At 29.7% G+C, this 27,501-nt stretch overlaps 2 protein-coding genes and 1 long non-coding RNA gene across 3 annotated transcripts; 2 read left to right on the forward strand and 1 right to left on the reverse strand.

The window, feature by feature from the left end:
• The first annotated feature begins 2,970 nt into the window (after positions 1 to 2,970).
• On the forward strand, positions 2,971 to 3,682 carry LOC112637606. The gene is made up of 3 exons (XR_003122623.1): positions 2,971 to 2,982; positions 3,166 to 3,383; positions 3,656 to 3,682. It is a non-coding gene; the product is annotated as an uncharacterized LOC112637606 (long non-coding RNA).
• Positions 3,683 to 7,344: 3,662 nt separating this feature from the next.
• Positions 7,345 to 14,554, reverse strand: LOC109610533 (trichohyalin-like). Its single transcript, XM_025407665.1, has 5 exons — positions 13,966 to 14,554; positions 13,291 to 13,749; positions 11,622 to 13,115; positions 10,045 to 11,492; positions 7,345 to 7,407 (listed from the first exon to the last, which is right to left on the reverse strand). The coding sequence occupies exons 1-5, from the start codon at positions 14,552 to 14,554 to the stop codon at positions 7,345 to 7,347; spliced, it is 4,053 nt and encodes a 1,350-aa protein (XP_025263450.1).
• Positions 14,555 to 19,257: 4,703 nt separating this feature from the next.
• LOC112637615 (protein sevenless-like) lies at positions 19,258 to 25,852 on the forward strand. Its single transcript, XM_025407666.1, has 7 exons — positions 19,258 to 19,605; positions 20,846 to 20,984; positions 21,532 to 21,640; positions 22,080 to 22,400; positions 22,588 to 22,890; positions 23,122 to 24,584; positions 25,803 to 25,852. Exons 1-7 carry the CDS (start codon positions 19,459 to 19,461, stop codon positions 25,850 to 25,852), a joined length of 2,532 nt encoding a protein of 843 aa, XP_025263451.1. The 5' UTR covers positions 19,258 to 19,458.
• Positions 25,853 to 27,501: the final 1,649 nt, after the last annotated feature.

Below are 27,501 nucleotides of genomic sequence, written 5' to 3' on the forward strand. Positions count from 1 at the left end.
CTTTATACTATCTAATTAAAATAATAAAGTAATTTATATTATTAGTTTTTTATATTATATTATATTATATATTATATTAAGTACATTATGTTAAGTTAATATTAAGTAAAATTATATTATATTATACGTTATTGTAATAGCGCGTGACAGTGCGCGTAAGATGTCTGCTTGTCACGGCGCTGACCCGAGTTCGAATCTTACTGCTATCGTCTTTTTTTTTTTTTAAAGTCCCTGACTCAGCGTGTGCGGCATGTGATTCGGGCGACGTAGACACGCCTGAGCACACACTGTCCTACTATAGCAGGTGGCAGGATGAAAGAAGCCAGCTTATTGAAAGGATAGGTAGAGCACCTCCTCCTCCCCCTCTCCCGAGGCCAGTTGCCCTGGTGTTGGGGACGGATGATGATGGCTCGGCAATGGCTGAAGAAGACCCTGTATTGGCGGTTGCCCCTGTAGCTGGCCTGATCGACGTGGAGGAAATGGATCTAGATGTTGCTGATCCTGTGCGACGAGCAGCGGATATGACCCTGGATCATATGGTCGCGGCGATGCTGGGTTCTTGTGAAGCGTGGCTGGCAGTGGCTGGTTTTGCGGAGACTGTGATGGCTGCTAAGGAGGCTGATGAGAGGGAGCGACAGGCACAGGCACAGCTTCTGGTGGCGTCCTCCCAGGGTTTGCCTCTCCCTTCGCCTCTGAGCCCTTCAACCAGAGGGGCTCGGAGGCGGAGGGGAAGGCCCCCGAGAATAACTGATGACGTCGACAAAGATGACGGAGACGATGACGACAACAGAGTGTAGGATTAGTGTGTGTCCAGTATGTGTTGTAAATATTTATTGAAGGGCGCCATAAGCGCGGACTCTGCCCTTCCGGAAGAAGTAATGTGTCAAACGGTCCCTCCCGAAAGGGCATATGGAGAAAGGAAGGTTCGGATGGTAATGGGGGGGGGCAACTTTCGGGTTGCCTCCCCCCCAGGGGGGTGGTTTTAGTGGGTAACGTACGGGTAGCTGGGGGTTATCACGCCCACTACCCATTGCACTCAGTCCCACACTACCGCCTGGGCCGACCCAGGGATGTGCATCAAGTATTTCCACCTCCCGGCCAGCGGAAAAAAAAAAAAAAAAAAAAAAAAAAAAAATTATACGTTATTATAAGGTTATTCGATGCAAATAATAACTCGTACAATTATTTTATTTATTTTAGTTATTTATGTGCTATTGGAAGTTTATACTTATTCATACTAGAACTACAAGATTTATATTAAAAACGCTATGTATTGATTCAAACTGCATTATATGAATGTCACAGAAAACGTATAAACCGCTTTTTTATATCCATTATTACTTTTCTTATAATCAGAATATCTTTTTATATAGTAAACGTACTTCTTATGCCAAAGAGAAGATACTCAGAAATAAATTAATATAAAAAGTTTATAATAAAATTCATTAAACAATTATATATACATATAATTATTTTTATTTATACATTGAACTATTTTTGTTTTATACATATATAACTTTTTTATCAAATAATTTTTAAAGATTTTAATTCTTTTTGAAATAACGCGAGTATCTCCGTGAAAAAAAAATAAATTACAAACGGAATGCAGTTAATAAGACGTCATGGCAACATGATCAGATTTATCATTCGAAGTCAGTTAGTATTGTGATCGCTAGCCAAACACACTACCGCATTACTTATTGTTTGATTCAAACTGCATCAAATGAATATCATAAAAAATTTGCGAAAAGAATGCGAAACTTTGCAGAGTTATTGTTATAAGATTGTGATAAAGTTAAAGTGTTCGCTTTTTGCAATGAAATATTGTAGCAATATTACAGTGTAATATATGGAAAAAATGCAATGTTATTGCAGCTATTTAATAACATTACGTATAAAATATTTTTGTTTTTGATGGATGAATATCTTGGAAACATTTAATTAAATTAAAAAGCTTGATATAAATACTAGTTTACGATACCTAATATATTGTAAAATTATATTTAAACATAACATCATATAAAATATAATGTTATATTTTTATACAAAATTTCTCTAAACTATTACTTAGAAATCACTTTTTTTATTTTAAATGTTCTATATGCTCTTATAATGTGTATTTTATATACATTTATATATTAGTTATAGAATTAATTATACATTCCTAATAACATTTTTATTTAAAAATTTTAAAAATCCGTTATAATTACATATATTTGCATGTGAAAAGTACAGAAAAATGCATAGAAAAATATAATGATAGATATAATAATATATATTCTTAATATAATAAAAAGATATATTATCTTTGAAGATTAATATCGTATTCGTACATGAAGTGGAAATATATCATAAAATATATTGTAACATTGATATAAAATGTTATCTATATTTTAATAAAAAAATAGCAAGGCTTATCTGTAGCTTAGAATTATATTTACTCGATATTATTTGTATCAATATTTTATTTGATTTCTGCAAAAAAGTAAAATTCATCGCATACAGACATAAAAAATATATACAGACATAAAAAAATGTATTATTACATTATTTTTATAGATAAATTAAAGAGTGTTATAGTTTTAAAGTGTTTTCAAAATATAAATATTATATTGCTAATATCTAATTTACATTTTGTTAAATTATATTTCTACAATGTTTCCGTAATGTTGCCTTGCAATTTGTAATATTCCAACATTGTTGCAAAGTAGTTGTAATATTTTGTGCTGCATAGATATTATAATATTATGTGCTGATATTTTTTGGATATGAATAGGAATATGAAATTTAAAAAAATTAAATCTTATAATAAAGTTATAAGTAAAACTAAATTTGTAAAAGGATACACACACGAAGATATTAAAATTATACTTTTGCTTAATCTAGATATTCCGAGCACTCCTGGAATAATAGGGAATAAATATTACTTATTATTGATGTTGGTTATAGTTCCTATAATCTGCATTTTCGACATTTATCGTTGTAAGTATATTTGATATAAATGTCAACTTGAATTGTAGATTATGCATATATATTTGATATAATATCTAGAGATTTACTGAAAATAGTAATTTACTTATATAAAACTAAACGAATAAATTTACTAAAATACAGTAAATTTTATAATATATATTATTACATAATTAAATCGTAATTTTATAATAGTGTATCGTCAACGCAGAGGTAATAATGAACAATTTTTGTCTTCTACAATGACCGATGTAGAATTGGCGATTCTACCTGAAGTACCTTGCCGAAACACTCAATCCAATATGATTTACAGTCCTATGTTACATTATAACCCGGATGAATATGCGATAACTAAAATCGCACGAAATCAAATTACACTTACGAAACATCTTGGTAGCGGCGCATTCGGAATGGTAAAAATTAATTTTTTCAAGCAATATTTTAAATTATTTTTTGGATTAACAAAACAGATACGTATTTTTAATAAAGATATAAATTACATGAATTTTTTAAATAGATTATAAGTGATATAAAATTTACATGAGAAAACAAGCATGCACTTTATTATATACTTTTCATTGAATTATTTAATATAAAGTAAAATATAAAGTAAAATACTACTTCACATTAAATTATACATTTTTCAATAAAGTACGCATGTAAATTTGTGTGAAATATTTTGCAGGTGTATCAAGGAAAGGTGAAGGATTTAGAAAAATCGGGCACAGAGATATCCGTTGCAATAAAAACGCTTCGAAAGGTGCTTCTTCCCATGAGAAAGTGAAATTGTTAAAGGAAGCTAAGCTTATGAGTCATTTTTAACACAAACATATATTAAGATTGTTGGCCGTTTATTTAGATGGAGATTCTCCGTTACTAGTGTTGGAATTGATGGAAACTGGAGATCTGTTAAAATATTTGAGAGAATGTCGAAATTTGCAAGCGTCAGATTCGCTTGCTCTGCGATTGCAAGATTTGCTCGCCATGTGCGAAGATGTTGCGCGAGGTTGTTGCTACTTGGAAGAGTTACGTTTCGTACATAGAGATCTAGCATGTCGCAATTGTTTAGTATCTTCGAGAAATCGAGAGAATCATGTCATAAAAATTGGAGATTTTGGACTAGCTAGAAATATCTACAAGGATGATTATCGCGTGCAGTACAATTATGCGCGCGTAAGTACAATTATGAAAAAATCTAAGGATTAAAAAATGAATTCTTTTGAAAATATTTTCCATTTTTTATAGTTTTTTCATAATAGTATCGTGCATTGTTTCTTAAGTAATATATAGTAGAATATAAGTAGTTTTTATTTATATATAGCAAGAGATAAATTAATGTTTTTGATTTTACACACATTCTAGAAATGAACAACTTAAATCAGAAAATCAAATTTTTGTTTAAATTATGTTTTAGAAAGGAGAGGGTTTGCTTCCTATTCGCTGGATGGCACCCGAATCTTTAATAATGGGAATATTTACTTCTCAAAGCAATGTTTGGTCATTTGGAATATTAATGTGGGAAATTACATCGTTGGGTGAGCAACCTTATAGTGCCAAGACTAATGAAGAAGTGATAAATTATGTACGTGCTGGAAGCAGGTTTCCAATGACTCTTAACTGTCCGTCACCATTGTACCAGATGATGCTAAGTTGCTGGAGTGCAGCGGATGCTAGACCAAATTTCGAATTTTGTCTGAAAAATATTATAGCATTAAGAAAGAACATAGAGGATGCTTAACTGAATCCGGTCGACATTATTTAGCCGATATACTTAAATTAATGTTTATGTTATTTTCCAAACGACTCAATAAATTTTAATGTAGAAAAGATATTTCTAGAATATTTTTAAATTGATTCTGATCTGATTACTTTTAGGTCTAATCTTAATCCTAAAAAAATTACCTTTTCAAAAAAAGGTAAAAAAAAGAAGTCGAGTCATCTCAGGAGTAAAACATTATAATAAAAATTATGTATAAAATTATTTTACAAAAAATTATTTAAATAAAAAATTGCTGTATTAAAACAAATTGTGTAAAATAGTTGTCATAACTATCTACAAAAATTAATGATATATTGTATTTAAATAGAAAATTACGTCGAGAATAAAAGAGTGCGATTTTATTTTATGTTTATCAACTGTGTGTGTGTGTGTGTGTGTGTGTGTGTGTGTGTGTGTGTGTGTGCGTGCGTGTGCGTGTGCGTGTGTGTGTGTGTGTGTGTGTGTGTGTGTGTGTGTGTTAGATGTGATTGACTGCTGATAAATAATTAGATGAAGAAAAATTATGTTTATATTTTCGGCGAAAGTTATTACATCTTTGTCATAAAAGTCAGAATCTCGATTTCTTCAACGATGAACAGTTGATTCATATAGCTCGTAATTTAATAAATTTTAATTATTAAAAAACTCGACGCTGCCAAAGTTATTTGTATATTATTCAGCAGCGTCGAGTTTCTTAATAATTAAAATTTTTTAAATTACGAGCTACATGAATCAACTGTTCATCGTTGAAGAAATCGGGATTCTGACTTTTACGACAAAGATGTAATAACTTTCGACGAATATACAATAAACATAATTTTTCTTCGTCTAATTATTTATCAGCAGTCAATCACATCTAACACACACACACACACATACGCACACACACACACACACACACACACACACACTGTTGATAAACATAAAATAAAATCGCACTTTTTTATTCTCGACGTAATTTTCTATTTAAATACAATATATCATTAATTTTTGTAGATAGTTATGACAACTATTTTACACAATTTTTTTTAATACAGCAATTTTTTATTAAAATAATTTTTTAAAAATAATTTTATACAATAATGTTTTACTACTGAGATGACTCGACTTCTTTTTTTTTTACCTTTTTTTGAAAAGGTAATTATTTTAGGATATCACTAATTTTTGTAAACAATTAAGAAATAACTATTTTGCACATTAACTTTGTTTAATGTAACATTTTTGTAGTTTAAATAATACTATGTCTTGTGCATAAAACAGCTTTATATTATACAATAACATAAAATTTTTTACAATTTAATACTGACACATTAACTTTTTTATACTTTTTAAAAAAGTAATTTTTGAGGATATGTTAAATATCCAAATAAATAAGCAAAGAATCCGCCACCAGCCCCGTCATTTCATTAAAATATGACGATCTTCTCTACTTAATATACTTTTTACAAACTTCGTAAAGTTAAAATATTAACAAAGCTACATTCTTCAATTAATTCCAGGTGAAGTTCACTTTAATAAAATTTTAATTTTAGGTTTAGTTACAAATCTTCGACATTTTCAATGAAGAAAAATCGTCTCTAAATAACTTTAGAAATCTGTTATTAATGTTACTAGATAGTGTGATAGTGCAGGTGACTGCATATAAGATGAGTTTTATTTCGTGTACCAATTTTTTTTATGCGAGGGATTACTGCCCAGGTAGCAAGCACACGTCATTTTGAAGTTCCAAACTAGTTATTTTTGGTCATATGTCGTCAAAATGACTGATTATTGTTACATGACTTTATATTGACGTCTTGCAACATTATTTTGACGTCATTTTTCAGTCTTGAAGTGACGATTATTTTATTATGAATGTCATTACAGTTAGTACATCGATCCCATAAAAAAAATCTTTTAAAATTTTTTATGTGACATGACTTATTTCGCGATCAGACTTTATATATATATATATATATATATATTTATATTTATATATATTTATATTTATATATATTTATATTTATATATTTATTTATTTATATTTATGTTTATTATATATTATATTTTTATATTTATTATATTATATTTATGAAATAGAGAGATGAATTGTAGTTTAATGTTACTGGCAATAACGAAAGAAATATTACTGAGATGTTACTGAAATAGTCAAAATTATTAACTGATTTTTTCTATAAAATATCACTGATTTATAGCTGTACTTATAATTACTGTAATTAGTGATTATTTACTGTTTTTCAGTGATAATACACTGATTCACTTTTAGAGAGTGCTTTATTCGACAACATTATTAAATATATTATTATGCTAAGAGAAAGACATCAAAATGCGATACATGTCATGATGTAAGGCATCTGTGACATTAGATCGTCACTTTTACGTTATGAAAACGTCAATTCGTGACGTCAAGAATAGTCAGTGAATGAGCAATTTTAAACGTCAAAATGACGTGTGCTTGCTACCTGGGTGATTGCAATTGCAATAAATTAATCGATACATAGGTAGCAATTATTTGGATAAGTATTACATTCGATATGCATGGTCGATTCAAATAATTGACATCTATAGGTACTTTCACACATGATGCGCATAAAGTGACAGAAGATGTATAACAATCAAGAGACACGGTAGTGTCTCGCGCCAAGTTCATGCGAAGCATTGCGCGGCACACCGTGTATCTATACGCGAGTCGGACAGTTGAGAGTAACTTAGATTATCGGATTTCAATAACGGCTGAACGGATCGAATTCTTACTAGTTTTAATCGATAGAGCGAGTTTGAATTGTATAAAGAAAGTATCTTTCTTTTTGCACTGCGTGATCTATTAACGGAGATATCATAATGCAAAGTCGAAATATGAAAATTTTCAATTAAGAAACGTCTTTATCATTATTATCATCATGGTCGTCGTCCACGCACATGTACACAACACATAGAAAGCGAAAACGTCCTTTTCCTACTCTCGACAGAAGATTGCGCTAGCGACGCTTTTCGATATTAATGACATGTGTCATATGTGTCATTAGTGACATGTATCATTAACCGCATTTTGAGTAGTGATAAAGTGCAAGTTATAAATAATAAATAATTAAATTATTAATTAAAAATTGGCAAGAGCCAGTACGGTATGATAATTGGAGTAAGGTAAATAAATATATATATCTATTTTACAAGCTAAATATAAATATATATAATATATTAATTATATATATATATATAAAATGTATATTATATATACTTATTCTATATATATTTTTATATAATTTGCTTATATATTAAAAGAGTATACATATATATATATATATATATATATACATACTTTTTTTAATATAATATCTCTTAGCAAATTAGACTAAAAAAAGAAGTGATATAATCCCCAAAAACTTACCTTTTTAAAAAAAGGTAAAAAAAGGGCGCCAAGTTCATGCACTAATTGTATCCAACTGTCATATTGTCTACAAAAATAGTGATATAAAAAAATTGCGCCAACTAAGAATAAAAATTTGTACAAGATAAATAGTAAAAAAAATTTTAATTAAAAAAACTTGGCGCTGCCAATTTTATTAATAAATTGTTCAGCTTAAAAGTCTAAATTTACAAATCCAGAAGATCTTAAGAGAATTAATAATAAATGTCCAGCAATTATATTTGCTGTTAAACATATATTTAATTGGAATATATGCCAATTTTATTGGCAGCGCCAAGTTTTTTTAATTAAAATTTTTTTTACTATTTATCTTGTACAAATTTTTATTCTTAGTTGGCGCAATTTTTTTATATCACTATTTTTGTACACAATATGACAGTTGGATACAATTAGTGCATGAACTTGGCGCCCTTTTTTTACCTTTTTTTAAAAAGGTAAGTTTTTGGGGATATGCGTGACATGAACTATACATTTTCTGTCACTTCATGCGCATCATGCGTGAATCGGAAAGTATACTATGTACCGATCAATTCATTCCAATTACAGTCGGTAATTTCTGGCATGATAAAAAAATTATACATCATCATAAAAAAATTATACATCTCTATCGTCACGAGAACACAGCGCCTCTTTCGTCAAACGTGCGAACCGTACAAGAAAAATATGTAAAAAATGTAGTATAGCTAGCCACGACCACGACTGTGACGTTTCTTAATTAATTAAAAAGTTTCACATTGAAACTTTGCATCGTTATATTTCTGCTTATAGAGCACATAGAGCAAAAATAAAGACACTTTCCTTATATAAATCGAACCCAAGCAATTCATTAAATGTAATAAGAATTTGATCGATTCAGCGGTTATTGAGAACCGATAATATGCATTACTCGCAACTTAGCCATTCGCGTAAAAATACACGGTGTGTCTTGCGCCTGAGTGATGATGACTCGACTTCAAGACACTACCGTGTCTCTTGATGTTACATATATCAATGAAAATTAAAGAAATTTTGTAATCTTACTTTTCATACAATTTTGATTATTATTAAAAAATATCACATCCGTTTTTATGATTGTACAAAATCAAATAATATAATGATATATCTAATTTGTGTTTTTGAGTAATCGAAGCAAAATTTAATGATTGTGATTATTTATATGTATATGTATAAACAATATTTTTTTGAACATGGGAATATAATTAATTTTCGACATTATATATGACCGATAATTACAAACTAATGTAAAATTATGAGTGAAAGAGGAAACGCGAATAATGTCCTCTATAATTAGTTGTGAATATATAAATATAATAATATAATTATTTTATAACAGTTTATAACAGTTATCATGAATGAATTTTTTGCGTCATTCGTGATAGGTATATACATATATTATATCTTTTTATTTAATTACTGACTATATATTCAAATTATAGTAGTAGTAGTAGTATTTATTGACTAATTTTATACAATTTATGTCAACTTGTCAAGATACATTTATTCATTTTATTTGCGTGTGTATTAGTGTGTGTGTGTTTTTTTTGTTTTTTTTTTGTTTTTTATAATTTATTTCATCTCTTTCTTCCTTCTTCTTCCATCTCTAAATATTTCATTCTCCTATCTATTCTAATACATTTAATCAGTCTTTGTATACCTATCTAAAACCTATCTCCTCCCTTCCAGGTATCCTCTCGATCTCTCTCCTCTCTGCACTCCTTCCTTATTGATTTTTCTGACTTTCTTTTTCTCTTTTTTTTTTTTATTTTCCACCTATTATTTCCTTTCTTTTCTCCTCTTCCTTCCGTTTCCACAGTACTTCCTTCATCCTTCCTAGACTTCTTTTTTCTCCCTCTAGTATCTCTCTCCACTTCCCATTTTTATTTTTAACCTTTCCACAGTTTTCAAATACATGCTCGTAGCTTTCCTCTTCTTTGCCGCATAATCTGCACAACCTTTCCTCTTCTTTTAGCCAGAACATGCACTTTCTGCTTTCATTTCCTGTTCTAAACCTAGCCACCGTACTTAATTCATCTTTTCTTAGTCTTTGGCCTCTCTCCATGTATCTCCTTCCGTGTTCTTCCAAGAGTACCTCCCTGATCTCTTCTGCGTATCTTGAATCCTTTATCCTTTCTTCTCTATAATTTGTCTGTATTTCCCTGCCTTTCTCCTCCAATCTTTGCCACACTGACTCTTTCCTACCTTTATTTTCCCAATACTTTTCTATTGACCATCCTCTTTTCTTCAAGAATTCTCTCTTGTCTTCTTGGCTTTTTTCTTCTCTTCTTCTCTCTTGTATTTTCCAGTATTCTCCCAGGATCGTGTTTCTTTCTTGTTTTTCCAACTTTTCTTCATATTTTAATGCTCTTTTTCCTGTCTTAATTATTAAATCATCCCTGTTTGTTTCTTTCATCACTATGTAGTCCGGTGTATTCTTGTCAAGCTTTAGCACCCATTTAATATATTTCCTTTGTATTCTTTCAAGTTCTTTCCTTTCTTTCCACCCCCAAATTTCGGCTCCATACATTATTACTGATTCTATTAGTGCATCGAATAATCTCATCCTTTTATCCCAATCTTCTTTAAATTTCCTCTCTCCTATGCTCCAAATTCTTCCTACTACGCTTTTAGCTTTACCTTCTAGCTTCTTAATTTGTCCTTCATCACTGTTGTTGCCCTTCATTATGTATCCCAGATATGTAAATTCTTTCACTTCTTCTATTACTTCCTCTTTCCATTTGAATTCTAATCTGGTTCTCCTTCCTTGTCCTTTTCTGAACACCATTATCTTTGACTTTTCCGTATTCAATTCCAAGCCTTTTTTTTCCAAATACTTTCCCAATCTCTCTATCATCTCTTTTAGCCCTTCTGGCGTAGTGGACATTAGTGCAACATCGTCTGCATATGACAGTGAGTAAATTTTCTTTCTCCCTAATACTGCGCCTCCTTCTTGTACTTTTCTCATCTCCTCTTCCAAATCCGCAAGGCTCACATTGAACAAGGTCGGGCTGAGGGGGCATCCTTGTCTGACTCCTTTCTTCAGTTTCATTGATCCTACTCTTTTCTCCTTTATCTTTATTGTGCTCTTTGTTCCTGTATATATGTCCCTTATTCTTTCCGTTATATTTTCTTCTATACCTATTTTCTCCAGCATGTTCCAAATTTCTTCCCTTTTTAGTCTGTCAAATGCTCCTTTCATGTCTGCGAATAGCACGTATAACTTTCCTTTTTCTCTTCTTATTGATTCATTTATCGCATTCTTTAGGATATATACCGCATCAATTGTGCCTCTTTCCTTCCTAAATCCTAATTGAGTCTCACTAAGACCTTTTTTCTCTTCTAAATTTTTACTTAACTTTCTTCTTATTATTTCTGTATAAATTTTATAACCCGTGTCCATCAACGTTATTCCTCTATAATTTTCCGCTTTTTTCTTGTCTCCTTTTTTATATATCGGTGTTATTATACCTTCCTTCCATTCTTTTGTTAACTTTCCTCCATTCCACATTTTATTTAAAATTTCCTTCATTTTTCCTCTTAGCTTTTCAATTCCGTAGATCCATGCCTCGTTACCTATTCCGTCTGGCCCTACTGCCTTCTTCTTTTTTAGCTTCCTTATTGTCACTTCAATTTCCTCTTCTGTAATCTCTTCTGTTATCCTGCAATCCGCTCCTCTGTTTCCGCCTTTTTCCAGTTCCTCATTGATCACCTCCTCAGTTCTCTCTCCCTCCTCACCTATATCTATTTCTGTTCCTCCTAACTGTTTTGTAAAGTGTTTCATCCAATCTTCTCTTCTTATGTTTTCGTCTATTCCTTCTCTTCTTTTCCTATTTTGATTTACGATTTCCCAAAACTTCTTCTCCGTTTTATCCCTTCTCATTTCTTCTATAATTTTTTCTCCTTCCTTCTCTAGCTTCTCCTTCAGTAGTTTCTTGTATTCTTTTCTTGCTTCATAAAATCTCTTCTGCCCTTTTCCTTCCTTCTTGCAGAGCTTTAGTAAATTCTTCAGTTTCCTCTTTTTCTGTCTGCATTCCTTATCGTACCATCTTTCTTTCCTAACTTTTTCTTCGATTGTCTTTTTTGGTATAGCTTTCTTTATTATTCCTTTTAGTTCTTTCCAGTTTTTTGCCCTAACTATTTCTTCTTCCTTTAGGTTTTCTTGATATTTTCTGATTCCTTCCTGTGTCCAATCCGTTATTTCTTTCCTTATCTCCATTCTTCTCTCTTCTGTTTTTTCCTTCCATGTTACTTCTATTGGCATATGATCTGACTCTATTTTTTCTCCAATTTTCATGCGCTGTATAATTTCTTTCCCGCTTATATTCGTTAACAGGTAGTCAATCGTTGTCATTCCTCTTGGGCCTATATGTGTAAATTCTCCTTCTTCGTCTCCATTCATGTTACCGTTTACTATATACAATCCATTATTTCTTACTTCCTCCAACATTTTTTCTCCTTCTTTGTTAACTGTTTTATCCCTTGATTTTCTATTTCTTTCCTTCTCCATTTCGCTTCTTAGGTTGAAAGTTTCTTCTTCCTCTAACCATCCTTCTTCTTCTCCTATCCTCGCATTGAAATCTCCTCCAATTATAGTTATCGTCCTCTCATTGTCTTCCAAAACTTTCTTGATTTCTTTCCAGTTTTCCTTTTTCTTCTCATTCATGTATGTGACAATTATCCTGTAGGTTTTTTCCTTCTTTTTCACTTCTACTGCTATTACTTCTTCTGTCGCTCTTAATCTCCTTTGTGCGTCCATTAATCCTCTTCTTATGCCTAAGATTATTCCTCCCTTCGCTCTTCCCTTCTTATTATCTTTTCTTGCTTCTACGCATTCTATATCAAAATCTTTAAGCTTTTCTTTAATCCACTCTTCTTTCTCTTTTATTATCCAAGTTTCTACTAATCCTATTATATCAAATCTCTTTATATACTCTAATTTATCCTCCTTATTCTCTGTCAATCCTGCTATATTCCAAATTACCATTTTAATTTCTTTCTTGTTGTTCTTGCTGTATTTCTTTCTTCCCTCTTTTTGTATCTTCCTCCCTTTTTCGAAAAAATTTTCCTCTCCATTCATCGAACCTGTGTTCTTCATTTTCTACTATAATTTTATTATATCCTACTCTTACGTTCTTACCTTCATCTTTATATTCTCGTGCCTTTTTCCATACTATTTCTCTGTTCCTCCTTTCTTTGAATGTGAGATCGTGATCTATGTATATTTTGGTTCCTTTTAGTCTGTTTTTATTCTCCATAATCTTTTCCTTTTCTTCTCTGCTGCTGCACTGCGCCCCTACTAATCCTCTTCTTCCTTTTATTATCCAAATCTTTATCAGCCTGGTTTCTATCCCTAACTCCTTCTTAAGCCATTCTTCCACCATTTCTTTTCTTATCTCCTCCTTTATATTTATTCCTGTTATAATGATGTTTTTCTTCCTTATTTCCCTGTTCCATTCTTCCCACCTTTTTTCCTCCATGTCCTTATCCTGATTCTTCTTTTCTTTCTTCTCCTCTTGTTTCCTCTCTTGTTCCTCATCCTTTCTCTCCACCTCCTTCATCTTCTTTATTTCCTCTTCAACCTTTTGCATCGCTTTTTCTATATTTTCCATCTTCTTTTTCTCTTTTTCTTTTTCCCTTGCCTTCTCCTCCTCTTCTTTTTTCTCTTTTTCTTCTATTCTCTCTATTAATTCTTTGATCTTCTCCTCCGTGTCCTGCATCCTCTTCTCCATTTCCTCCCATCTTTTGTCCACTTTTCTTATTAATGCCTGAGCCTCTTGTCTTTCTTTCCTTATCTCCTCTCTCTCCCTTCTACTCTCCCTTAGTTCGACCATTATCTTTTCCATCAAGTTCTCCTCCATCTCTCTCTCTCCCTCAGACCGCTCCTTTTCTGAATTCAACTCTGTTTTCTCTCTCCACTCTTCGTTTAGTGCATCGATTTCCTGTGCTGTCACAGGATTTTCTCTTTCTGCTTGAACTATTCTGTCTCTTCTTGGTGATCTGTTTAATTTTTTCCTATCTTCAGACTCCTTTAGCAAATCTTTTACTGTCTCCTCTTCTTCCTTTTTTTTGTTCTTCCCTTCTTCTTGCTTCTCTTCTTCTTCGCACTTTTTTTTCCGCAGGTCCTTATTCCCTTCCGGGCTTTCCAGTATTTTCCTTTTGCTTGAACTCCTATTCAAAAACTCACCAATATCCCGTGTGTATTCTGCCCCCTTTCTCGGTCTTCCCCTCCTTCTTGCACTTCTCTCCCCCGCAGTGAATGAGTTCGCTTTTTTCCCTCTTTCCACTAACGGTGTTCCGAACGTCTCTTCCTCTTCACCCTCTTCCCCTCTGGTTACTTCCTCCTGTTCCTCGTTCCTTGTTTCGTTCTTCTTCGGTGTCTCTTCCCTGTCTTCACTCTGCATACTCTATGACCATCGAGGCCTTTTCTTTGTGTGTTAGGCTTGAGGTTCAGGTTCTTCACCTCGCCTCACTTTCCTTTCTATATCCTTCCTGCTCTATGGCCAGATTCGGGCCTTCCCTTGTGAGTCAGGTCCCAATCTCGCCTTTTCTCCTACCTCGCTTTTACTGTCTATCTTCTTCTGTCTTATCTTCCTCTCTTTCTTCCTCTCACTTTCTTCCTTGCTCCTTTTACACCTTATTATTAATCCTTCACTCCGCCACTACCTTCACCCTTTCATCGCCTTTTCACTTGATCAGCTCCAAAATCAGAACAAAATCACTAAAAAATTCCGACTAAGATTGTAGCTTCTGGGCTAAGAATATTCGAATATGAGGCTTGCAAAAGGCCACGTCATGCTTTGTCGTTGGGCGCGTATGATGTATTTTCAATCATTCTTATTTCAACAGAGCCCAACACATCCAATTTATATACCACAGGATTCGCAGTAACCATTCACAGTCAGTGCCCAGTTTTAGACAAAAAGAATTCACTTTATACCTCACAATATGCACTCAAAAGCGGAGCTCCTCTACACACGTCCACACGCCACGACCTCCAAATCTCATCCCTATATTCAAATTATATTGATGATTACAAAAGCATGCAGTCGTACAGGGTATTTTCGCAACATGCGCATCTTTAAGTCTGGTTGCCTGACTGCCCACCTTCAGGCGCATGCTTCATTGGGCTCGCAGAATAAGATTAGAATGCGAATTCGGCGAAGAGTAAAAAAAAAAGGGAAACCAACTTTTATCATTCTGTTATAGTAAACAGTTACGAAATTTAATAATATAGATCACATATATATATAGATAAATATATTTAATAATATAGATTATAATAATATATAGAAATTTAATAATATAGATACAATACATTTAATAATATATAGAGAATATAATATATAAGGAATGTGTGTTCTCCACATAGTTTATCCGTTATTTAATATAGGTTATAACATATTATTAATTTAGATTATTACACTTTATTTAATTATATTTAATAGTATATATTAACATATATTAATAATGTAAATAAAATTTAACAAACAAATTTAAACAAAAAAATTATAATAAAAAATGAAAAATAACAATGAAATTATAATGAAAAATATTTTTGGTCTTCAAATATAATATAATAAATTATAATAATTGTTTAATATAACCAACATTTTCTTCTAAACATAGAGCAATTCTGCGCATGAAATTTTCTCTCACTCGTCTTAGCATGAGAGGAGTGATCTATGCACACGCATTACGAATTTTGTTTTTAAGAATTTCTGCATTTTCCGGCAGGGTATGGTAAACTTTATTTTTTAAGAAGCTCCACATAAAAAAGTTCATGGGTGTGAGTTCCGGAGAGCATGGTGGCTATTCCTGAGGACCATGAAGTCCGATCCATCTCCCAGGAAATTTTTGATTTAAGATGGTTCTTGTCAAAATAGAAGTGTGAGCGGGATGTCCATCTTGTTGAAATATTATTTCTAGTTTATTAACTAGTGGCACATCTTCAAGGTGTTCATCAAGCGGATGGAGTAAAAAATTTGCGTAATAATCTGCATTGCCTTGAATAAATTCGAGACTGATAATGTGATCTCCCCTACTATTCCTAGCCTTGAATGTTTACTTCCTTCATACATGTGGATTATCCTGCGTATAATGATGCTCATTATGTCTGTTTATGCATCCGTCACTTTTAAAAATTGCCTCGTCACTCCATGGAATATTTTTCAAAAATATATTGTTCCCGACATCATTGAAATTCACCTGCGTAAATCGAGTATAGAGTATTAGTATAAAGAGTATTAGTATGATGACTAATATCAATCGACAACAAAACGACTGATATGTTGCAACAAAAAAATAGAAAATAAATTTTTATATATAACTATACTAATATAAATATACTTTTAAATATAACTATACTAATATAAATATACTTACGTGTTCAATAACCCATTCACAAAAATTTATTCGTCGTAGTATATCACGAGGTACGAGCTCGTGTGTTGTATGCCGTTTAAATGGATGCCAACCCAGGAAATATTTAATAACTTTATGAACAGTAACCTGATTCATGTTCAAATGCGGTAGCTGCTCTTCTGCTTATATAAGGATTTGTTATAACAGCCTCTTGAACAGCATCAATTATTTCTTGTGGAACATGAATGGGCCTGGTGGATTTATAAAATTGTCCATTTCTTTTTAATCTTTCACACAAGTGGTGAAAGAAACTATGGTCCATATGTCGTCTGTCCGGAAATCTTTGAGCGTAAAGTGCAGCCGTTTGCCTTTGATTTTTTCGACACTCACCATAAATAAGGATCATGTCCGTTAATTCTTCGTATGAATAATTATTTCCTTCCATCATAATCTCTTACATGATTTTTTCCGCCAACAAAATTGTTTGAGTGTCCAGGTGCATTTCTGTTTTTATAGTTTCTTGATCATCTCTTGTTTGTTGATTTGAACATGACCCATGTTACCATTTAAAAAATTAATAAACATTCCTTGGGGGAGGGGAAAGGTCGGCATCCTTTTAAATAGCATACAATAAAAGCTCATAATTGGTGATATGCCACGACGTTTAAATTTTTTTGATTAATATCTTAAAGTTATTTATTGACGACAGTCACGTGTCATAAAACATTGTGTTTCGTCATCTATTGACGTAATTAAAGGTTAACTATCCATTTGATATCAATGATGTCTGATTGCAATGCAGCGGAAATTAAATCAAACTTTAAATTTTATCTCGAAAATATTGTAGGTCTAAGAAGTGATGTAAAAGAGATGATATATTGAATTTAATAAATATTATTGTTATATGTATTATCTAACTGATAGAAATAACTTATTGTTAATTAATGAAAAAAATTGTAAATAAATGTGCATGTATTAATACTCGAATATTTGTTTTCTTACGATACTTATTAGATATTCAACATGTGTACTTTTGTATTTTATATATTATATAAGATCTGCACACTTTTTAATATTAACCATTTTGTAAATTCGTAAATGTTAACACACAATTGTAATTTTCTTTTCAAACTTTTTTTATAATATGTTTTGGAGTTTTTTCCTATTTCAAATTGTACATATAAATCTTTGTACATACATATATCAATGCTGTGGAGGGAATAAATTTTTATAAATTTATAAAATATTTGAAAATACGTCTATTATTATGCATGAATTTAAAAAAGAGACCATTATATAAATACTTGTTTAATTATTCTTAGTTATTCTTGAAATACAACATTATTCTTAATTATTCTTAACAGAATGTTTCTTTAAAAATATAAAAATAGTTTTGAAAATAAAAATGTTGTATATCATGTAATATATGAATGGACTGAATAAGTCACAAAAGGAGACCGGAGCATTAGAAAATCACTTTTTTGAAAAAAGTAATTGATTTATAACGGGGAAAGAGAGAATTTGATTGGATGCACTAGTGCAGACTGGTGCATATAAAAATTGTCATATATAAAATTACAATAATATAATTAAAATAATAAAGTAATTAATATTATTAGTTTTTTATATTATATATTATATTAAGTATATTATGTTAAGTTAATATTAAGTAAAATTATATTATATACGTTATTATAAGTTTCGATGCAAATAACGATAATAATATTTCGTACAATTATTTTATTTATGTTAGTTATTTATGTGCTCTATTGAAAATTTGTATTTATTTATGCTAGAAGATTTATATTAAAAACGCTATGTATTGATTCAAACTGCATTATATGAATGTCATAGAAAACGTATAAATCACTTGTTTAATTCGTTTATTATATTTTCCTATAATCAGAATATCTTTTTATATGGTAAACGTTCCTTTTATGCCAAAGAGAAGATACTCAGAAATAAATTAATATAAAAAGTTAATAGTAAAATTTATTAAACAATTATATATACATATAATTATTTTTATTTATACATTGAACTATTTTGTTTTATGCATATATAACTTTTTTGTCAAATAATTTTTAAAAATTTTAATTCTCTTTGAAATAACGCAAGTATGTCCGTGGAAAAAAATAAATTACAAACGGAATGCAGCTAATAAGACGTCATGGCAACACATGATCAGATTGATCATTCGAAGTCAGTTAGTATTGTGATCGCCAGCCAAACACATTACCGCGTTACTTATTGTTTGATTCAAACTGCATCAAATGAATATCATAAAAAATTGTGTACAAATAGTGGATTTTAAAAAGCATACGTAGTAACACAATTGTATATAGTAACAAAATCGTACGAACGAATTGTCACAATTACATATTTAAAACTAAAAATATAATAAACATTCAAGTGAATTCGATTACACGTTGCGTGTGCTTGAATATAGCTGAAAATGTTACAACATCTATAATTCTATAACTTCTCTGATCGTTTGTGATTGGATTGTGGTTATTTTTTTATCGACGTTTTTCTACTATAATATTAATAAAAAAAGCTGATTTATCGACGTTTTTCTACTATAATATTAATAAAAAAAAGCTGATAATTATATTCCTTTTTTCGCTATACAATCAAATGATCATTTTGTATCATTTTGCATTGCCATTTGTTCTCCTAAAAAAATTATTTATTTTCTAAGAATTCCATAATTTAATCATAAGGTATATATTGTGATCGCGATCATAAAGAGAAATCTAAAAACATAATATTAGAAGATAATAACTTACGATTCGTTAAAACTGAGTTTTAAGGAATTTATCGAAAATAAATTTATATATATGAATTAATGTCAATTCGATTAACACATCAGAATTAGTAGAGTGAGAAAAACAATTAACTGAGAATTCAACGAGAACTGATTGAGTGCAAACGTTTACGAAAAATGCAAATGATGTTTGGAACAATTTTATGTGTTTTATTGAAAGGTTTAATATTGACAAAGGCAACTATCACGCCGAAGGATGATAACACTTCAAACATCCTTCAAGAAGAAAGTATTTCCATGTATCTGGATTTAAATTTCACGCAGGTAGGAGATATTTTTCGCTTGATTAAGAAACAATTGAATGTTATTGCAGCTAGTAGTGTAACTAAAAATAAATGAATAAATTGTATATTCTATCTATATAATAAGATAAGATAAAATAAAACAATTCAATATAAAAGTAAAAAATATATATGATGTTGTAAAAAACAGACGGATAAAGTTTCGAAATTTTGTTTACAAATGAATGTTATATAGTATATTGAATTTAATTAAAACGATATTTTAAAATTTGACTATGTATTTTCTCTCTTTCGCTTTCTCTCTCTAGATATATATATATATATATATATATATATATATATATATATAATTTTATTTTATAAAATTAATTTAGAAAGTTAGCATCATTTCTTTGGGTTTAGGATAATTATATAACGGGGCAGAGCTACTAAATATCGTGATAGCAAATCTGTCTGATAAAAAAATCATTCATCAAGTTGTATCTATCAACACTAATATTTCGATCAACATATATTCAACTACTATCGCTAGAATTTATATTAATTTTTATTCTACATATATCCATTTATATACAATCCATTTATATTCATATATTCTTATCGAGACATGATTGGTTTATAATATCGGTTTATATTTATTATTTGCTGAATATGTTTGTGTTAAAAATATAACGAACATTCGAAACAATTTGCGAAAAAACTTGACAAAGTAATAAATAAAAGAATTTATATAATTCTATGACTAATATTTAATAACTGTAAAGCAACAATATTTTGAATCTTTTTATTCTTGAAGTACAAACATTAATAAAACTTTAGTAATATCGGCAAATTAAAAAAAAAAATATGAGTTAATTGAATAGAGTTAACTAACCTATCATGAGAAAGAATCAAATCGTTAGACAAAATTGTTTTAATAATTGCAAAGAGCTACACTTTCGTTTGTACTTGACAAAAGCTGTTATGAATCCTCATTGACTCTTGTTAACCTATTTTTGATTTTCCTTTTGACATGAGTATGTTTGATATGCAAGATGCCTTAAAAAAATAAATAAAAAAGAGATTTCATGAATAAAACTACATTACATTCAATTTATATCATTTAGGAATGGTATATATCAAACCGGTATTATTAAGTAAACCAAAAACGAATGGCAATTTTTTGTTTAATTTTATATATTATGTAATTTATCATTAAAAGCCAGAAACAATCGCCTCAATGATATTCACTTAATTCTTTTCGTATGTTACACTTTATGAAGGATATTTCAATGTCCGAGAAAAGTGAACATCATATACTAAAATTCAAATCTGACCGAAGTTCTGATAGTACTGTGAGAAATAAGCGAGAAGTCGATGAAGTTGTACTTGCAAATAATTTTATCATTCCAGAATCTATCGGTAAGTTGCAATAAAATAAAACATTAATAACAAAATCTATGATAAAAATGTGTAAATATAATTTAAATTCAAGAGAGAGTGGCAATCAAATCTAAAAATATCTTCCAGTATTGAAAAGAATATAAATTTCAATTCTAAAAAGAAACAGAAAAGCATAATATAAACATAACATTATACATAAAAATTGTTATAATTTAAGATAAAATCAATTTTATTAATATGTTACTCTGTTTTAAAGCAAATATTATACTTCTGATTTTTTAAGCTATAAGAATTTTTCGAAAAGTACTTGTTATTTTAGTAAAAATTATTTATTCGTTTTTGCCATGAATTAACGATTACTTTTCTAAATCTTAAATGACGCAAAAAATTCTTAAATTATCTTTTCAAAGTTCAATACTATGCTAATTTCCATATTTTGTAGTGTATTTATTTCTTCTCTTTCCGTTATTTTCACATTAAATTGTTTTTTCTGATTTACTGAGATAATCCACTTAATCTTATATATGTATAACTGTGTTAATGTGTACGATCTTAAAATTTTTAGGAAGCTTAAAATCTTTAGAAAGATTGAGCAAGCCAATAACTTTCAGAGCATTTGTACAATTCGACAGTCAATTTATAGAAAAAGTAAACGACATTTTTGTGACATTGAGGTAAGAAATCTAAATTCTCAGTTTGTATTCTTCTATTTCTCTTTCTTTTTCTTAAATTCAACGACATAAATATATCAAAATGGTAATTCTGTTATAATTTTGTTAAAATATAAAATGGCTCAAATTTTATTTCAATTTATTATTTTAATTTATTTTAATTTAATTTTAATTTAATTTAATTTATTTTCTAACGACATCTAGAACATTGAAAAAGATCTTGAAAAGATCGAAACGTACGTATGTATTATTTTCTGTTCACTCGAATCAATTTTTTCAGACATATTTTTTATATTTTTATATCTGACTGATTATTAATATATTATGTCTGTTACTTAGAGTCTTTATTATTATTTCGACTTTTTTACGCTCTAACATCTTGCGCCACGTTCTTTTAGCCTTCCTTTTTATTTCGTTTTGCTAAAATTTTATGTTTTTACAGATGGAACCAACCAGAATTTGCCGATGAAATAATACAAGTGTACCAAGTGCAGTGTTCTTCCTTCGAGGACTTTAAAGAAATCTGGGACGATAAAAATATCACAGCTACAAAATTGGAGCACACGGTGCACAATCTATCATCTAACACGACATATTATTTTCGAGTACGTGCGCATACTAAAATTGTTGCTGGTCCTTACACGGATTTAATCAATGTGTCGACTACACATGAAAATCCAATACCTAAATTATTAATGACATCCAGATATGGTATGCAAATATTGGACGTGGATTTAAGAATTACTAATACCTTAACGTCAGGGTACGTATACTGATAAAAAAACAGTTATATTTATCATAAATTATTTTTAACACTAAATATAAAATTAAAGTTATTATTATTATGCACATGTTTATTATTATCAACATTACAGCAGTAATAACTATAAAATTAGAAATTTCAACTATAACTTTTTACTATACAATTATAATTGGTTCCTTTTTTTCAGAAATGTACAATATGTCGTTTATTCGATACAAGAACATAGAATTTTTTGGAGTGACGATCGTAATCTAATGACATCGAAGATTAATGAAAATAATATCATAAAAATAGCTAGCTTTGATTTTTATCTATATAATCTCTGCATTGACTGGGTAGCAAGAAATCTATATTTCATGTATTATAAGTCCTACCATCATATTGTAAAGTTCGACTTAACAATGTGGGAAAATGGCATAATTAAATTTGATGAAATTGTCAAATTATCAGACGTTAATATTTTCCTTTTAAATGTGTCACCGTCTATGGGGTACGTTTACTACCTGAAAAAATAATTTTCTATTAAAGACTTATGCATATTTGTAATTTTTCTATAATTTTACGTGATTTTACAATTAAGATCATAAGTAAAAAAAATAATAGGTTATAATATAATTATAAGAATTTCGAATTTTCACTACAAACAAATTTCTGTTTTCTGTTAAAATAATGTTTTATAATGAAAGTAAAAATGAGAGTAAAATTATTACATATTTTTTAGAATTTTATATTACGTACCATACAATTGGGAGAATACAGAATATAATATAACAAAATATCATCCCGATAAAAAAATTGAGCAAATTGTTTCGATAAATAAATCCTTGTGCCTATTTCATGATGAAGATACATCTGTTTATCAAGTGATATTTGAAAACATAAATAATGAGGAGCCGTTAATTTACTGGTTATTTTCTAATCGCATATTTGTGACAGACACTAACGTTTCTATATGCAGTAAGATTTTACACAAAGAAAACATAAGTGATATCTCCCGTTTCTTAACTATGACGATTGACAAAAGAAACATTTACATTTTAGCAAATGATTATAGAGATGAATTTTCTCTTTATGTTTTGAAAAAGAAATATGCAAGTCTCAAGAGTGTAAATGCAGACAAATATGTTGAAAAGATAATAAGCTCAATTGGAATTAATAAATTTTATGAAATTCAATCCTTTGATCATTCTTTACAACCATATCCTCCAATGAGATGCCTCACACCTGACGAGAAAGTTTATAATTTTAAGAATGTGAATACAACAACAAACAGCATCATTGTGAATCTTCCGGAGCCAGTTGTAAAGAATGGATGCAAAAAATATAATTTACCAACTACTATATATACTATCTCTGTAAGCCATTGTTTAGACAACAACCTCAATAAACCTGAAAAATTCAATGTGCTGCGATATGTGACGTGCGAGCGATATTACGAGATTCAGAATTTAACACCATTTACAGAGTACAAGTTGAAGTTTACTTTGAGCAATTTTTACTTTGATCAATTATCGATAAATCCATTCGATTCGAATGTGATATCAGTAAAAACTAATTTAGGCAAGCTTAATGCACCAGAAAACATAAGTGTTTTAGTTTTGACGCCTACTATAGCAATAGTTCATTGGATGCCACCCAAGAAATTGAATTGCGTGGGCGTGACCTACGAAGTACATTACAAGTCAGTTATATTAGTGAACGGCATGCAACAAAAGAGCAAACAATTTATTAATATGCCGAAACGTATGGTAGATGGCAGATTTTTCGCAAAGATTAACTTGTTGCTACCAGTACAAGATTACTTGATATACGTGCGTGTGTATCCAAGTAATTTCAGTGATTTGTACAACGAGAGTTTAAGCAAGATCGTTCACATATCCTCAGAACCAAACAATATTACTTTGAGCGGGGTCGACATAAATAGCATGAACATTTCATGGATCTCCAACATTAATCTGACGATGTTTTGTACACTAGAGTACAAAGAGATTGCAGCAGAAAAGTGGCAAACAATGAATTATTTTAAAATGAATTATAACAATGAAGTAATGTACCCTGTCAAAAATTTACAATCGGGAACTTTATACAAGTTTCGCTTGATATTGATATATCTCGAATATGAGGAAACTTTTATATGGCCGACTGATGAAAGATTTATTTTTTCAACACGTGGTAGCAAACGTGGTAAGCAAATGAAAATACCTATACAGCACGATAAGGTTGCGGATATATTGAAGTATAATTTCATTGAAACATTGCAATATTGCAAATCGAATGCGAAACTTTGCAGAGTTATTGTTATAAGATTGTGATAAATTTAAAGTGTTCGCTTTTTGCAATGAAATATTGTAGCAATATTACAGTGTAATATATTGGAAAGAATGCAATGTTATTGCAGCTATTTAATAACATTACGTATAAAATATTTTTTGTTTTTGATGGATGAATATCTTGGAATCATTTAATTAAATTAAAAAGCTTGATATAAATACTAGTTTACGATATTTAATATATTGCAAAATTATATTTAAACATAACATCATATAAAATAAAATGTTATATTTTTATACAAAATTGCTCTAAATATTACTTACAAATCATTCTTTTTATTTTAAATGTTCTATATACTCTTATAATGGGTATTTTATACACATTTATACATTAGTTATAGGATTAATTATACATTCTTAATAACATTTGTATTTAAAAATTTAAAAATTTAAAAAATCCGTTATAATTACATATATTTGCATGTGAAAAGTACAGAAAAACGCATAGAAAAATATAATGATACATATAATAATATATATTCTTAATATAATAAAAAGATATATTATCTTTGAAGATTAATATCGTATTCGTACATGAAGTGAAAATATATCATAAAATATATTGTAACATTGATATAAAATGTTATCTATATTTTAATAAAAAATTAGCAAGGCTTATCTGTAGCTTAGAATTATATTTACTCGATATTATTTGTGTCAATAATTCATTTGACTTCTGCAAAAAAGTAAAATTCATCACATGTATACAGACATAAAAAAAATGTATTATTACATTATTTTTATAGATAAATTAAAGAGTGTTATAGTTTTAAAGTGTTTTCAAAATATGAATATCATATTGCTGATATCTAATTCACATTTTGTTAAATTATATTTCTACAATGTTTCCGTAATGTTGCCTTGCAATTTGTAATATTCCAACATTGTTGCAAAGTAGTTGTAATATTTTGTGCTGCATAGATATTATAATATTATGTGCTGATATTTTTTGGATATGAATAGGAATCTGAAATTTAAAAAATTAAATCTTATAATAAAGTTATAAGTAAAACTAAATTTGTAAAAGGATACACACACGAAGATATTAAAATTATACTTTTGCTTAATCTAGATATTCCGAGCACTCCTGGAATAATAGGAATAAATATTACTTATTATTGATGTTGGTTATAGTTCCTATAATCTGCATTTTCTACATTTATCGTTGTAAGTATATTTGATATAAATGTCAACTTAAATTGTAGATTATGCATATATATTTGATATAATATCTAGAGATTTACTGAAAATAGTAATTTACTTATATAAAACTAAACGAATAAATTTACTAAAATACAGTAAATTTTATAATATATATTATTACATAATTAAATCGTAATTTTATAATAGTGTATCGTCAACGCAGAGGTAATAATGAACAATTTTTGTCTTCTACAATGACCGATGTAGAATTGGCGATTCTACCTGAAGTACCTTGCCGAAACACTCAATCCAATATGATTTACAGTCCTATGTTACATTATAACCCGGATGAATATGCGATAACTAAAATCGCACGAAATCAAATTACACTTACGAAACATCTTGGTAGCGGCGCATTCGGAATGGTAAAAATTAATTTTTTCAAGCAATATTTTAAATTATTTTTTGGATTAACAAAACAGATACGTATTTTTAATAAAGATATAAATTACATGAATTTTTTAAATAGATTATAAGTGATATAAAATTTACATGAGAAAACAAGCATGCACTTTATTATATACTTTTCATTGAATTATTTAATATAAAGTAAAATATAAAGTAAAATACTACTTCATATTAAATTATACATTTTTCAATAAAGTACGCATGTAAATTTGTGTGAAATATTTTGCAGGTGTATCAAGGAAAGGTGAAGGATTTAGAAAAATCGGGCACAGAGATGTCCGTTGCAATAAAAACGCTTCAAAAAGATGCTACTCCCCGTGAGAAAGAGAAATTCTTAAAGGAAGCCAAGCTTATGAATCGTTTTCAACACAAACATATATTAAGATTGTTGGCCGTTTGTTTAGATGGAGATTCTCCGTTGCTAGTGTCGGAATTGATGGAAATTGGAGATCTGTTAAAATATTTGAGAGAATGTCGAAATTTGCAAGCGTCAGATTCGTCTGCTCTGCGTTTGCAGGATTTGCTCGCCATGTGCGAAGATGTTGCGCGAGGTTGTTGCTACTTGGAAGAGTTGCGTTTCGTACATAGAGATCTAGCGTGTCGCAATTGTTTAGTATCTTCAAGAAATCGCGAGGATCGTGTCATCAAAATTGGAGATTTTGGACTAGCTAGAGATATCTACAAGGATGATTATTATCGATTGGTAAGTACAATTATGAAAATATTAAAGATTAAAAATTGAATTCTTTTTAAAATACTTTCTATTTTTTTATCATAATAGTATACTGCATTGTTTTTTTTAAGTAATATAGAATATAAGTAGTTTTATTTATATATAGCAAGAATAAATTAAACATTTTTGATTTTGCACACATTCTAGAAATGAACAACTTAAATCAGAGAATTAAATTTTTGTTTAAATCATGTTTTAGAAAGGAGAAGGTTTGCTTCCTATTCGCTGGATGGCACCGAATCTTTGATAATGGAATATTTACTTTCAAAGCGATGTTTGGTCATTTGGGGTATTAATGTGGGAAATTACATCGTTGGGTGAGCAACCTTATAGTGCCAAGACTAATGAAGAAGTGATAAATTATGTTCGTGCGGGAGGCAGGTTGCCGATGACTCTTAACTGTCCGTCACCATTGTACCAGTGATGC

Source organism: Camponotus floridanus, unplaced genomic scaffold (assembly GCF_003227725.1).
Source record: "Camponotus floridanus strain SB8 unplaced genomic scaffold, Cflo_v7.5 scaffold182, whole genome shotgun sequence".
Classification (NCBI taxonomy): domain Eukaryota; kingdom Metazoa; phylum Arthropoda; class Insecta; order Hymenoptera; family Formicidae; genus Camponotus; species Camponotus floridanus.